At 44.2% G+C, this 15,743-nt stretch overlaps 1 protein-coding gene across 1 annotated transcript; it reads left to right on the top strand.

The window, feature by feature from the left end:
- Positions 1 to 412: 412 nt before the first annotated feature.
- Positions 413 to 12,888, top strand: hoxb9a (homeobox B9a). The gene is made up of 2 exons (XM_022195942.2): positions 413 to 1,213; positions 9,639 to 12,888. Exons 1-2 carry the CDS (start codon positions 601 to 603, stop codon positions 9,872 to 9,874), a joined length of 849 nt encoding a protein of 282 aa, XP_022051634.1. The 5' UTR covers positions 413 to 600; the 3' UTR covers positions 9,875 to 12,888.
- Positions 12,889 to 15,743: the final 2,855 nt, after the last annotated feature.

Here is a 15,743-nt window from a genome sequence, read left to right as displayed (position 1 = left end):
AAAATAATGGCGGCACTTATTTGTCAGCCATTGTCTCCACTTTGCATTTCATGCGTAGTGTCCAGACGACGCATAATTTAACGGTTTTCTATAATTCCAGCCTGACAGCAGCCATAGATACGCAGACTAGATATACGCACGAAGTGTTCATTTTGCATATTGCATATAAACAAGACAATTTATTTAGAGGGAGGCAATCTATTAGAGAGAGAGACACGGAGAGAGAGAGGCAGAGAGAGAGAGAGGATAGGGAGGGGGCGCGTGTGCAGGATTGATTTACGCTCCATTGACGCTTTTTCAGGCTCGAAGAAAAAGTCCGGCCAATCAGTTTGCGCCTCTCACAGCCCGACAAACCCCCGCGCACCGTGCGAGGCTGAAGGCTGTAGCACTTTGTTTCGCTATAGTGAGCAAGTTGTTTGGAAGGAAGGGGCTAGAGGAGAGAGAGAGAAAGAGAGAGAGAGAGGAAGGGAGGGGGCGAGCTCGCAAAGAACAGAAGAGAAGAAGACGAAAAAGAGAGAGAGAAGGAAAGAGAGGAAAATCCAGTAATGTCTCTCTTCTCCTTTTAGTGAACTTGCGGCGTTTCGCAGATAATGTCCGAGAATGTCCATTTCTGGGACTTTGAGCAACTATTACGTGGACTCCATCATAAGTCACGAGAGCGATGAACTCTCAGCCCCGGCTCGCTTCCCCAGCGTCCAGTACTCCGGTTCCAGCTCCGCAGCGGCCGCGGGCGGGAGGCTGCCCGGCGGCGCTGCCCAGGCGGAGCATCCCCACCCGGAGTCCTATCCATCCTGCAGCTTCCAGCCCAAGCCTCCGGTCTTCTCCTCGTCCTGGAGCCCGTTCAGCCCGCACCACGGTGCCAGCGGCCTCCCCGCTGTCTACCACCCGTACATCCCAGCCCAGCACGTGCCCGCCGCGGACACACGGTACATACGCTCGTGGCTGGACTGCGCCCCGCGCGGCTCCGAGTCCGTCCCAGGGCAGGGCCAAACGGGGCTGGTCAAGCTGGAGCCGCAGCTCGGACATCTCGGAGGGGAGATCCCACCCAAAATCGGCGGACAGCACCAACACGAGACCACCACGTACATCCTGGAGTCGACGTCCACGGCGGCGCGAGAGCTGAGCCACCATCCCACCGCCATCCCGGGAGCAGGGTTCGAGGAAAATAAGGACATTTGTGAAGGCAGTGAGGACAAAGACGGCCCGGATCAAAGTAAGTTATTAAAGCAGGAAATAGGGCGCGGGAGAGGGAGAGAGAGAGCGTGAAGTGGGAGATTGTAAATGCTTTTAATGCCGCCATAAAACAAGAACAAAGAGCCGGAGAGCCCCCACCTTCTGCTCTCGAAGTTTACTGTGATATTTAGCTCGTATCGTCCCCGTGTTAGCGGTGCTCACTGGCAAACACGCACAGGATGCACACAGACAACAGATAAGCAATGACACTAATGCTGTGTGTAGTTCCCCTTAGTTTCCTGGAGTGACACACTCTTTTATTAACCTGCAAGTAGTGGATAAAATAACGATGTGAAACGTAATAAAACAAGAACCCAAAATAGGCTTAATAATTCAGCATATTTGGACCACCTCCTCAGATAATTTTAGCAGAAACTGAAGAACTGTAGGGGTCATTGTTGTATTTTGTATTTCTGTGTGAGGTGATGTTATTGCCTCCATAAGACAGTCTGAAAGTGACTGACATTATGGTTAGTTTGAATCACTTGGCTGGAAGCCCAGTTAAACACATAAAGCTGCTTTAGAGCTTCTCATCTAAAAAGAAAAACTTATCAATTTATTATAGATGCTTGTTAAAGACAAACGATTCTGGTGTGTCTGGAAAGCTTTAAGCAAGTAGATCGGACGGTTTAGAGCAGAACCAATAAATCCAAAAAATAATCTAATCTCTCATTTTCACCAGCGAAGGTGTTCAGGTTGGATAACCTCCAGATAATCAGGACATGGGCACTTCTGTCTCCTCTGAAAAGCACCTACTTTTAAATAAGTCTTTTTCTCGCTCTTTATTAAACTGCAGGTACATTATAGATCATAGGGCTCTCATTATCTCCGGCACACATGTGCTTCTGTCTGCTCCGTCGCATTTTAAAGCTCCTGCTGTCAGTCAGGCTGTAACAAACTGTCCCATTTAAAAGTGTGAACATGTCTGAGGAGCGGAATGCTACACGGTATGCTCGGTGTGGAAACGTGCCGGGCCCTCTGCTTCCTGATCCTGCAGCTTTACGCACGAATGAACAGTCAATACGGTGTGGAAAGATGAGCTCCGGAGCTCCACCGGGCTGCACCGGACAGGCCGGATTATCTTTTATAGGTCGGGGTAACTAGTCGTATAATATGGTAATGCTTCTGGGTGGACAGAGAGACACAGATACGCACTATCCTCTGCTTCTGCTTTGATTAGGGTTTGGACACATGTGCGCGTATTTCTCAGGAAGAGGAGCAGTGCATGTGTCGCATTTACCCTCACTCTCCTCTCATGATAACAATAATAATGAGGATAATGCAGTCTATTATTAGCTGTCCTCAAACAACACGTTTCGCTCCATCAGCTGAACACGTCTCCTGTATGTCTTCTTCTAAAAAAAATCATCAAAATCATAAAAAGGAGCCGGGGCCGTCCATCACTGACCTGGGCGGCTCGGAGCAGCAGAGCAGGCTAGATTAGTTCTCAATAGAGCAGAGGCCTCATAACTCAGCCTGCAGCGTGGACTCAGTGCGCTGAGCGGGACTCCCATCTGAAGGAGGGACGGTCAGGACGAGAACACTGGACTCTTAAAGCGCGTATAAATCTACATGGAGGCTCATGGAAATCCCACAGCGGCTGGTGATGGAGTTTCAAGCTGTAGCTGAACGAGGACAAGAGTGAAACTTAGATTTTTTTTTTCACCTAGAGTGTAGGGTTTTACGCGTTGCATGTGAAGGGAAGAGGATGTTCTTACGTTGTTTTTATTCTGATAAATTAATGCAAACCTTTTTTTTTAATTTAAAATGACTGAAAGCTGCATTTGATTGGACAGTCATTGGATTGGTGTTACTCTAGTCTCGGTCGCATGTGAGCGGCTGTTTGGTTCATTTGCACTCCGTAATAATAATAATATTCTACCTGTCAAGAGTCGCAGTCATGTTGATATAAAGCCGTGCAGGGTTCGGCCACTATAACAAGGGTTTGTTCTGTTTTTCTATCATCACTCGCACTAACAACAACATTTCATCCATCACGTGTTGGCGGCTCTGGCTCCGCTCGAAGCTCTTTCCCAAAAAAGCTTCTTGACTTATTTTTTTGGGTGGGACAGAAAAGCGTTCCCTAGAAAGATATTCATTAGATTTTTCTGAAAAAAAAATGTATATATCTATATTCATTATGTTGGATGTGAACGGGCTGTGTTTCCCTGCACTAATCCTGCCTGATAAATCTCACATGTGCCAGAGGAGTCTGATCCATCCGTCTGCTGTGAGAGAGAGGGAGACTTCCACCTCCATACTGGCCTTTTCAGGAGAAGAAACACAAATTACAAACCCTACACACGCTCACATATACACACTTTATGACTGCACGGCTGCCACACACACACACACACTCAGCCACCTTATTACAGCATCAGAGCGCGCTATCCATCAGCAGAGAGCTGGTTAAGAGCTGGACGGAGCCCAGCAGCCCCAGTCTGAATTATTAGACTTTCCACCAGTAACACTGTGTGTCCCAGTCTGGCCTGGTGGTCGTGAAGGCCTGTCTGTGGAAATGAGCAAAAACTAAATGAAAAAAAAAAAAGAAAATCCCTCATCTCTTCTAAAGGGTCAGCACTTTCTCCTGTGGTCTGTTTCCATGAGTCTGTGCTGCAGTGGGTTAGTGTGGCAGGTAGTGGGAGCTGCACCAACCAGTGACTAAAGAAAGGAAAAGGCTGCTTCTATTGTTCACCAGGCGGCCATTTTGAACCGTGTAGGTGCAAACTGTGCATGCATTTCTGCGTGAGAGCTGCCATTACTTCCATACATGTTCCTCAGTGACACCTCAGGGTTGCTGCTTATGAGGGAATCTGCTTGGAAATACAGATTTACACTTCAGAGCTGTTGCAGATTTTTATTGTTAGGATGAATTATTTTGTGCTGCAATAGAAGAATCATCTGTTGTCATAAAAGTACCCATTATCTGTTTGGAATGATTTGCTCACACTTGCTTCCTGTGGTTTAACATTTTAAATAATACGCTTATTTGCTTTCTTGATGAGGGCATAATGAGAGGATTATCCCACAACCAGGAGCCAGTTAGCTTAGCATTAAGAGTGGAAACAGAGGAGAAAAGTTAGCCATGCTCTGTCCAAAGCACCTCCAAACCTCACTAATAGGTTCTAGATCATCTATGAGGTTTTCACTAAGGCCTTGCTTTGTCAGTGACACTAAAACTTCTCGACTGCCTACAAAACATTTCAAAATCTAAAAATCTTTCATCTCACATAAGGGGCATGAGAAGGAGGAAGAAAATGTTTTACAGACTCATTTTAAGCTGCATCGTCAGCCCCACTGGGTTTTATGTCGTCCCAAAGTCATATTTTGTGCTCCATACCCCCTCACATAAGTGGCCTAACAATGTAGTATTCAACAGGGGCCAAATTCCACCGAGAACTTTGGACTTTATGAGCTGCTAGCCTGCAAAACATTACAGCATGGCAGAGTTTTTCAAAGTCCTTGCTTCTTTCCCCCCTTTTTCTTTTCAGATGAGGAGTTTCGGAAAGATAGTTGGCGTTTCGGGAATCCTGAAGGCACACAAGCCGGTGCCTCATATGTCCTGGCAAACAGCGAAACCTCCCTAAAAGAATGTTGTTTTTTGTCAACACCACAAGTGTAATGCTTTCCAGCTCCAAACTTGTAAATCTGATCAAATGAGGGCACTGTGAAAGCCAGTTGCTCAGAGCAGCAGCTCAGCTGGAAGGCAGGATGCTTCAGATTGTGATAGCGGCTGGGATTTACTAAACTGTCGACATGAGCTCCTTGAATTCAGGTCTTATTCCCCCTTTAGCGAGGAATCCGAGGAAAAAATGTAGTTTCGGCATGATTTATCCGTCTTAACAGCAGGGGAGACCCAGGCTCTGCATGCATTCAAAATGGCTGCCATGTGAACATCAGTGGAATCCTACTCCTTCCAAAACACCACGTCCAGTTAATGCTGGCATCCAGCTACACATTTCTCTTTGTGTTCCTGGTGCTGGGCGGCCATCCAGAATAAACTACAAGATTACACTTCAGTCTTTGTGCCGGTGCTGCTGCTGCCGGGCAGAGCGAGAAAGTTATTACCCCCGAAGTTTATTAAGTTATAACGCCGGGTGAGCAACCCCATTAATTGGCGTGTTGCTGTTGGTGGCTGGGTGAGATGGGGTGTAAAGGTTGGGGTGGATGGGGGTATTGGGACAAGGGAAGGAGGGGGGGGGCAGATAAAATACGACTTTGGGAAATGTAATAACGTGCCTCTGGGATATGAGAGGTCAATTTCTGGATCTATTAGGGTGAAATTGCAAAGGCGGAGGGGGGGGGGGGGGCAGTGGAAGAGACGGGACGTGATATTAGTCTTGTATCCGTTTCGGTCACTGTTTCCACGCATGAATCAAGGTGGACGCCCGGCAAAGACACACACACAGGCCAACAATCCAAGACACCACGCTGCAGGGCCACAGGCTATAGCAGCGCAGCTTTACGGGAACATCAATCTTTCCGTCCGTGTGCCTGTCCGTGTGCACACGTCTCCTCTGCAGCTACACATGTGGCCCAGAGAGAACTTTCAGATTGGGCTGTACGACCACAACACCCCCCTTCCACTCACATTTTCTTCTTTCTATCTATCATCATCGTCTCTGTCTTCCCACCCCTTTGGAGAGAGAGAGCACCCCATCTCCCCCCTCCACCACCACTACCACCCCACCCCTCCACCGGTTTGTCATCCCGGGTGACAGCCACGGTGGCGGCACAGCTCCGAGGGTAATGAATGGTCCTGAAGGTGATTATACACCCAGGGAATGCAAAGCACCCACTTTAACATGTGACAAAAGCACTGCACCCCTCTACCTCTTCCACTGCCCCCCCCCACCAGCCCACCATCACCTCTTTGCCAGACATTATTTTACTCTGAGATGAAATCGATCCTCTACATGCTGGCCATGTTGGAGGAAATTGATTCCAAAGGGTATTAAGGACGTATTTACTGATGATGGCCGCTAACGATAACTCCACTGGTGAGGCTGTCTCATGTCAGATCCACACAGGAGCAGAGGCTGAGGTGATGATGCATCTGCCACAAAGTCTCCTGCATCTAATCTGCTGAGATTAAACAAACTATGCAGAATTATTAGGAGGAAAAATCTCCACAAACACATTCTGCAAAAAAGTAATAAAAGTTACTACATATTGGTAGTGCAAATGTGAGGCTATAATCACGGGTTTATTCCCAATCTGTCTGCTTGTTTTTGTGTATTTTAAGCAGCAAACTCAGATTTTTTGGAATAGAAATTAGCCTTTTTATTTTCTGCATTCCGTGCAGCTTACCTCTAAATTCTAAAATGAAAACAAACATCTTGTAATCACTTTCTCTTCAATCTCACAGATTTATGTAGCAGAACAGACATGTAATGGATCAGCTGATTACATTTTGCTGGTAAATCAGATCTGGGATTTCCACCATGAGAGAGCTCTTTTGTTTTGTTGGTCATTGAATTCACATGCTAGTCTTAAATAGCAAATCAAACCGTGAGCACAGATGACTGGCATTACGGAAATATGATGAGAAGAATGGGTCCAAACATTCCCTCCAAACAAGCTTTGCTCTGCTTGGTCAACCATCTACACATATAAGAGTAAAACTAATAATAGCAACTACATGAATAAACTTTGGGCATAGATTTAGACAGCAATATTCACAAGAGGTGCTATATTCATTTAGTGTCTCACAAGATAAATGATAGATTTGATGAAAAGCAAAATTAGTCAAAATGAAGACATTTTAGGTGAAAATTATGCTAAAATCTCAAAATTGTGACAAAACAAGTCAAAAAGTTGTTTGTTTTTTTGCCAAAAGAAAGGATGTTCTCATCTTAATGAGTTATTATTACATAAGTTAAACTTAAAATTTAAAAAAGTACTTTTAAATCAGAATTGTGCCTTATCTCATCTATGCTTTAATCCATTTTCTGATGGAAATGGATTTCAATGAGGAATGGAAGCTTCACATTAGTATAAAAGAAACTTAAATCCATATGAATCTGACCAAACAAGAAGTCAGGGTGCTTGTGCCACACAGAATTGTCCTTTGTGTACAAGTGGGAGAGAAAAAAACACTGTCATGGATGTGATTAGCAGTTGCTGAAAGTATGATTGTCATGTAGTAAAATATTACCAGATATTAGCAGTGAAATGGAAGACAGATGAAGTCTCCACCCAAGATTAGTGAGGGAAATGACTGGCTCCTCAGGCAGAGAAACACACACATTTTAATTCTCCCTGTCTGGCGTGAAAAGGCGCGGAAGCTCCGTCTTTCAGCCTACGACTAGTGAGATCATCCCTTCTGCCTTTTTAGGCCGAAGGACTGAGGCTGCATTTAACATACGAACAAAAAATCTTTATCACCCCATTGCCCTGCAGACCTGAAACTGCTCCTGGCTGCACAGATAAATCTCTTTTTTTTCCGGACATTAGAAGCTCTTTGGCCTGCACTCTGTCCAAACTGATTTAGATGGAACCTCTATTCCAAAACTCACTCTGATGGTTAGATTACACATGTGCTGTGTTTCACTCTCTCTGACTTCCACCGCCTTGGGAAAGCTCTAGTACAACAAAAACAGCCAGTGACTCTACTTAAACCAACTTTTTACCAATAAATCCGGAGCAGAATCCCCTCCTGGAGTCACATTTTGGGGTTGTGCTCCAGACTCTGAATCGGCCTACTGACTGGGAGGGAGTCATTGACGAAATGTCACGGAGAAACAACAGCATAAAAAAGAAATAATCCCAGCGTGGGTTTGTTTTCCACTTTGCATGCTGCTCTCTACATCTCTGCAGATGACCTTTCATGGTTCCTTGTTTAGCTTTAGCTGTTCTGCTGAATTCTAAGGAGAAGCTCCACCCAATGAAAAGGCAGAAATTTAAAGATCGACCTTTATCATTGAATTTGTTTTGTGATTTTACACTCTGTAGAAAGTGGGAGCGTCTGTTTGTTGGTTTGACTGACTGGAAACGGAGCCTGACCAAACCACAGGGAATAATTGCCTTTGGTTAAAGGTTTTATTTAGAAGATGTAAAAGTGAAAATAAACCAGAAACAGCTTTGGTTTTATTTGTAATTTCCCCAAATCTGTTTTGATGGTTTTTTCATGGGTAAATTCAGGTACTGTGCAAAATGCTCAAAATTGGGCAAAGGGCATCCTCTTTCTTTTTGCTTGGAATTGTCCTTTTAAGAGCCTCGGTGCTGTGAGACTCCCTGCAAGCTGTCTCATAGCTGAGATGCCTCAGTTCTCTGCAGAGGGGAAGAGCAGATAGCTTTCAGCCCTAAACCAGACCCATGCGTCCCAAACAAGAAGTCTCTGCTAATTACATCGGTCTGAAAGCTATAAAGAGGGGTGGGGTGGTGGGAAGGGGGGGATGGAGGAGCCAGGGTGGCCTGGCAAACAAGAGAGGCTGATACGACAGGAAAAAAAAAGGAAGAGAATGAGAAGGAAAAAAAATCATGACAGCGGATAATTCATAATTTGCTCTCAGTGGAAAACAAGGAGATCACATTTCAGAGCCCTTATGTTTACGCATTACGCTACAGCATTGTTATTTACTATTTTAGACCAAAGTTTCCACAACGAAAGACGTGATTTGTGCTTTTTATTTCTTTTAAGCGAGTTGGGGCTTGTAGTTCTCACTGGAGCAGAGTGTCATTACAAATCATTTACAGAAGGCCATCACTGTTAGTTTCCTCAGTGTTGACTGCGCAACGATGCAAAAACACATTTATGTATTTAGTTATTGTTCTGCTTCTATATAAAAGAGTACTGAGTGAGATGAGAGAGGATCATACAGTTCCAGTATTCTTACTGAATGAAAATAACACCGCGTTACTTTAAATTTAGCTTTGATTTTGTTCGAATTATTTTACGCACGCAGTTTTAAGTTAACTGATACATATTGAATCATAGAAATGGCTCTAAAACTGGTTCCGTTTAGAAACACACATACTGTGATTGTATAAAATAATAATAGGGCAACAGGAACATCTAAGTCGTGAAATCAGACCGTTTTTAGAATTTCGTCCTTTAAATTCTGCGCATTGATGAGCTCCGTTCATATTCCCTGTTCTGTAGGTCAGAGAGAGCAGCATCTGGCTATGTCAAATAAAACAGCCATGAATTCACTCGTGTCAAAAATGCGCCCCTTTTGACACCATAAACCTAGTTTACGCACTAAAGTGTCAATTGCAGAGTCAGGTGTTAGGGAGCTACGCTTTTACGCACAAGGCTGTCCAACTTTTACGCACGGAGAGACGTTGTTCAGAGTGTTTCTCTACTTAAATGTTCCAAAACACAACTAAACAAATTACAGAGTGAATTTAGTCTTTATTCTAATTTAATGCCTTCCTTTCTCATTTATTTCTTCTTTTTCCAGATGACCCCTCGGCCAACTGGCTGCACGCACGCTCCTCCAGGAAGAAGCGGTGTCCGTACACCAAATACCAGACGCTGGAGCTGGAGAAGGAGTTCTTGTTCAACATGTACCTCACGCGGGACCGGCGGCACGAGGTGGCGCGCGCACTCAACCTGACGGAGCGGCAGGTGAAGATCTGGTTCCAGAACCGGAGGATGAAGATGAAGAAACAGAGCAAGGACCAACCCAAGGACTAGCGGGACTCACACAAACACTCAGACGCACGCACGCTCACACCATGTATCCGACATACAGCCCCTTGTTTCTTAGACACGAAATGGCCTTTCCCAAGAACTGCAAAAATATACATATATACATCTGCTGTTTTCACTCTGTCTTAACCTTCACTTCGTGAGCTTCACCCCAATCTATATCCTACACATGATCAATTGATTTATTGATCCCTAGTGGACGCCGTAACGTTAAAACTGAAGTCTTAAGAGCGTCTGATGTTCAGTGAGATGGACGGAGGCTGGAACTTTGGAATCATTTGTATTAATGGAGGATGGTAGTAAAACTCAGACGACCAACAATTCCTCCCGGACTTCTTCTCCTTTAAATGAGTCTGACTCCACATAAAACTGCGGATTGGACTGTTTGCTTGATGAACTCATGCATTGTTCTTGCGTCCTCGTGGTTTTTCGCCTGCATTAGATTATTAATTAGGCTTTGATAATAGGCTACATTATGAAAGGGAAGGAAAGGAAGCAGCAAACCGCGAAGTGATGCTACAGAGGACTAGTGGGAGGGAAAACGGAGAAAATGAAGCTTTTTTCCCTCCAGCTCTTCCTTTTATTAGTTATTTATTGTATTGTTGACACCGGAGAGGCGCGGAGGTGCTGAAACCGGGATTTCACACGGCCATTAATAAGCACGAGGAGCAGATGGGCTGGTGCACGCAGACACACCGCGCTCCATCCTTATTTTTCTTCTTCTCTTTTTTTCTTGTTTCTCTCATTGCCGACAGAATTTGATTAGAAAGCGACTGATTGTCGGCGTTGATAGAAGCAGCCAGCCGCCGTTTGTTTCCCGGTTGTCGGCCTAAGTAATGAGCAAGATACCGGAGGGGGGTGGAGGAGGAGTAGGGGAGTGTGGAAGTGATGTGGAAGCAGGGGTGTTAACCCGACTCAGCAGCTGGGGATCCGATTAGGCTGCTGTCAATACCGTGGATCTCCGCCCTGCAGCTTTGCTCTCCGGATGCTTTATGCGCGGCTCCTCTGCGGCCTGCATCGGCTATCGATGCCGCCCTCTGCGTGTCACACGAGCCTAAAGTTGCATGTTCAAACTAAGCTCGAAGCATCAAGGCTCCGTTTTTCGGTGAATCTAAGTTAGATTTATTCAGGCAAATTACATCCTCAGAATCAGTGAGGATCCAGCGCTGCTCTGACCCCAGTTCCACGATGGAAACCGCAGATTCTCTTCTCCTCAAACCCTGACGCAGCATGCTTGTGCACCACTTACTCTCAGATAAACACGACATTTTTAAATTAGACTGGCCAGTACAAATCCTCTAAGGCTGCTACTTCTTTTGCTCACTTCATTCTAGTGCACAGATCCGCGTGTGCACGTAGCACAGACTAAAATCAATAACTCCTCCTTGGTCACCACAGTCCAAATCTTTATTCAACGTGTTCCCTGGCGTTGCATAAAAAATAAGAATCAGCTCTATTTTTATACATACATTATATTGTGTATTATCTGCTATGCAAGGCGGCTTTCTCTCATTTCAGGAAATAGAAGTACACGCGTGCGCAACGGCGGTTTCCAGACACAACCTGGACGGAAAGAGCGAAATATTCCATCAGACGTTTACTGACATTTTTTTAAACTATATTCATTTTTTTCCTCAAAATATATTTCCTAGAGGTTCTACTACAGGCCGATATCAACGGACAGGATTTATTCCCGCGCTAAATGTTTCAGCAGTAGTGTGTACATTTAATGGCTCCGAGGATTATCTGGGTAGACTTCAGTTTATGCAGATTTTTATTGATCTGGGCGTTAAAACGTGAAGAGGCCGTGCTGGAAGGCCGCTCTGCTGTTATTTGAAGTGTTGGCGTCCCATGGCAGTTTTATGGACAGATCATAAACAACACGTTGGCCCGTGTGTGTGTGTGTGTGTGTGTGTGTGTGTGTGTGTGTGTGTGTGTGTGTGTGTGTGTGTGTGTACACCTACACATATATTCTTCTACAGCCTGTAGTTCACACTAGCGTGGGTTTTCCCTCCAGTTGAGTTGATGTCGTGTCAGCTTTTATTTTGAAAGGAACGGGTCCACAACCAGCCTCTTACGCAAAAGTCAAACAGAGAAGCGCTACGATTCTTTTTTTCTCTCTATAAGCAGCATCAAATCCTCTATTTAGAGTACAAATGTTTACATGGTTTGCGCATGCCTCAAGTCCCTCGTCATTTTGAAGACGTTATTTCGTCGTTTAGACTCTTTGTGTGTTGAATCTGTCGGAAGGGAATGCTTACTGAAAAATAAGAATAAAAAAAGACTAAATAGGAGTTTCTTGATAGGAAATATTTCTAATTTATTGTATATAAAGTGAGTAACCTCGTCTTTCTTATTGGAATGAGTTGAATATGATGAATATTGTTTTTGTCCTCTCGGGATGTGGCATCTTACTGTAATATAGATTTGTTTTTTCTTTTTGTCTGCCATGTTCTTTAGACTGTTTTTTCCATGTTGTTGTGCCGACTGTCTGAGTTATCTGTTCCGATGTCAGTCCGATGAGCTCTTTGTGTCTTTGATTTGTTTAATTGTAAACAGTACTGAGTTAGACTCTGCTGATGGGACAGAGGAGGAAACGGTTGGAATAAAAACGAAGCAACGCTTCGATATAAATTATAATTCTTAATTATTGACTCTTTCTTTCTGCCCTTCACTTCCTCCTGCTTCCTGTCCCAGTATTTACTCACCTGATTGGAGGAACACAGATTCTGGAGGTTTCTTGCTGCTGATTCTAATTCCCTTCTGCTTTTTTGTCTTTTTTTTTTTAACTCGACAAGCCATGTGGACGCAGTAAATTTAAAAAAAGGTTTTCTTAACGAGCAGGAGACCTCCAGTCACTGTGTTCCTCTCCTCCATGTGAAATGTTCTTACTTGTATGTTTTCTGCTCTTCTTTCCTCTGTGTCGTTGTCTCTCTCGTTTCTTTGTGCGATGGCACTGCTGATGCTGGATTCCTATTAAAAGAAGATACTTTACATAAGACCTGCTTCCTGTGGTTGCATTACTGCTGTTTAATAAATACAAGGCTAGAGGAGAAATTATGGGGGTATATATAGGTATATTTATTTGTGTATTTACCGTAGACTTTTGCTGTTTTCTGGAGGGAACGTGACGCTCTGTTCCTCCTTTTCATGCATCTCCAGATTGGATTCGCTCTCTGTGGGAAAACAGAGAGACGGAGGCGACAGAAGGGGGGAGAGAGAAAAGAAGCGGATGAGCAAGCATGTGTTTGAAATATGTACACTGGAGCTTAAAGGAGAGGGGCGTCTGTTTGGCTGCAACACCAAAAGACTGTCATAAACACCCCCCACCACACACACACACACACGCACACACACACACACACACGCAGTCACAGATGATGAGTGCATTCATTAGAAGTCTCATCCGTCCATTAGGAGCTTGTGAAGCCGCTGTGGTTCCTGTGTTTGTCTCTGCACCAAATGACTCTGATAGACACAGAGTCTGATTAGGGCTGCAGGGTCTCTATTTCCTCTCTTATTTCGCACATGCTATAGAAACTGTTCTAATAGCTCCGAGCTGAAGTTGCAGAAGTAGTAAAAGTTGTCCTTTTTTTGCTGTTAGTGCAAATAAAGTGGAATGGAAACTTCAGGAAGTGCCCCTGCTTCTACAGTTTACACCAAAGCAGTGCAGTGTGTTATTTAACAAATACTGTATGAAGTAAGTCAGAGTGTTTGATGTTCAACAATTGCTCTGCGAGTTGGTAATTGTGGTTATGAGCAGCAGCATAGCCCAGATTTTATAAATACTGAGGTCATGGATCTAAATTCCCTCATAGCAGCTCCACCCCACTTCAACACTTGCTTAGTCGCCAAATAAATCTCCAGATATGTTCAGATACACTGCAAATGTTTAAGGCACTTTAGAAGTCATAGAGCAGCATCAGAGAGGAATCTGACGGGCTGAGGATTCATTCTGCAGCAGGACAAGGAGGCCACACATCCAGCCTGAGTCATAAAGAACAAACAATAAGGAGGAGGAGGCCTGCAGATGATGTGGCCCCCACACAGACCCCAGCATCATGGAGCCAGTGTGGGATTACATGAAGAGAGGGAGGCAAGAGGAGCTCTGACAACTTCTCCAAGATGCTAAAATCAGCAGAAGCACTGAGTGTAGTGAGAGGAAGACTGCTGCTAAAGGGAGAGTTCAAGAATTAAAGAAAGTTCATGTAGTTTCTTCTGTTGTTGAGCTTTGCAGTCAATTAATAAAAGAAACTGTGTAAATTAAAGGGATATCGAGTAAAAAAAATTAGAATTAGGCTAAAATTCAGTTCTAAAATTTAAAATCTCCAAAGATGAGCTACATTTTTGTAAATCTAGAAAACCCGCTGTCTTAAAAAAATACATTTACTTCATGTGTCATTTTTTAAACTGTAATAAATAACTAGAAAGGCACTCGGACAGCGCATACCTCCGCCATGCCGTTTGTCTGTGTGTGTGTGTGTGTGTGTGTGTGTGTGTGTGTGTGTGTGTGTGTGTGTGTGTGTGTGTGTGTGTGTGTGTGTCTGCTTGTCTGTTAACAGCATAACTCAAAAAGTCATGGATGGATTTTCACCAAATTTTTACAGGATGTCCGGAAGAGCACAAGTAAGAATCGATTAGATTTTGGAGGCGATCCGAATCACCGTCTGGATCCAGGAATTTTTTGAAGGTCGAAGGACAATTGAGAGATGGCCTGGCGGCCAATTGTCCTTCAACATTCAAAAAATTCCTGGATCCAGACGGTGATTCGGATCGCCTCCAAAATCTAATCGATTCTTACTTGTGCTCTTCCGGACATCCTGTAAAAATTTGGTGAAAATCCATCCATGACTTTTTGAGTTATGCTGTTAACAGACAAGCAGACACACACACACACACACACACACACACACACACACACAGCCAGACAAACAAACTCCGGTGATTACATAACCTCCTGGCGGAGGTAATTATCAGGTGACTTTGTTCATTAGTTCCAACATAAAAATGGCAAATGAAGTTAACTGGTGCTTTCTGTTTCATCTTAAAGATAGAGTCAGCAAATCTAATCCAATGAACGTTTGGTTAAATCCAGAGAACATCTCCTCAGAGTGTGTAGATAAAATATAACCCAGACCACCCCGACTCAGAACAAACGGAGTGGCTCTTTTCCAGCGTGTCCTGTGCACATCTGAGCTCGTGCACAGTCGTGTTTGTGCACAGTAAAGTTGGCAGTGAGGGGGAGGGGAGAGAGGGAAGTGAGAAGGATGGTAAATCTGGAACAAGCTGCAGAATCACACACTCCAGTTTGAAGTAAAATAAATGAGTCTGATGTCAGTGAACAGTTCAGTCTGCAGGATTTAGGAACTAACTGGAGTAGATCAATAAAACAAGCAGAATAAAGGCTGACTAGCTTTGAAAGATTACTTTTTCTTTCACCAAATGCCCTTCTGAGCACCATAAGCAAAGAGCAGCGCTGGTGGAGGCAAATGAAATCATATAATCCAGATTTTAGTCAGATTAAAGGCTAACAGCTTCAGCATGAAGACACAAAACCTTTTAGTTTGGTAAAAATGCTGGTTGGTGTTTGGTGCTCAGGTATAATAAGAAGCTGTGGATGTACAACAAAAGGTGAAGCTTCATGTTTGAATTAACATTTTAAATTTCACTAAGGGTCTCAGAGTGCAGCAGTGCGGGCTGCATGGACGTTTATCACACGCGTGTTGTGCTCTCTTACATGTGTGTCTTGTGTTTGCCATGACTCTTTAATTTTTAAACACTGCATAAAATTAGCATTTTAAATTGGTTCAGATTGGCTCGGTAAATTAGGCTGGAGGTGGAGTTAGAAGCTTTA

Source organism: Acanthochromis polyacanthus, chromosome 2 (genome assembly GCF_021347895.1).
Source record: "Acanthochromis polyacanthus isolate Apoly-LR-REF ecotype Palm Island chromosome 2, KAUST_Apoly_ChrSc, whole genome shotgun sequence".
NCBI lineage: Eukaryota > Metazoa > Chordata > Actinopteri > Pomacentridae > Acanthochromis > Acanthochromis polyacanthus.
This window is presented reverse-complemented; position numbering and strand designations above follow the sequence as displayed.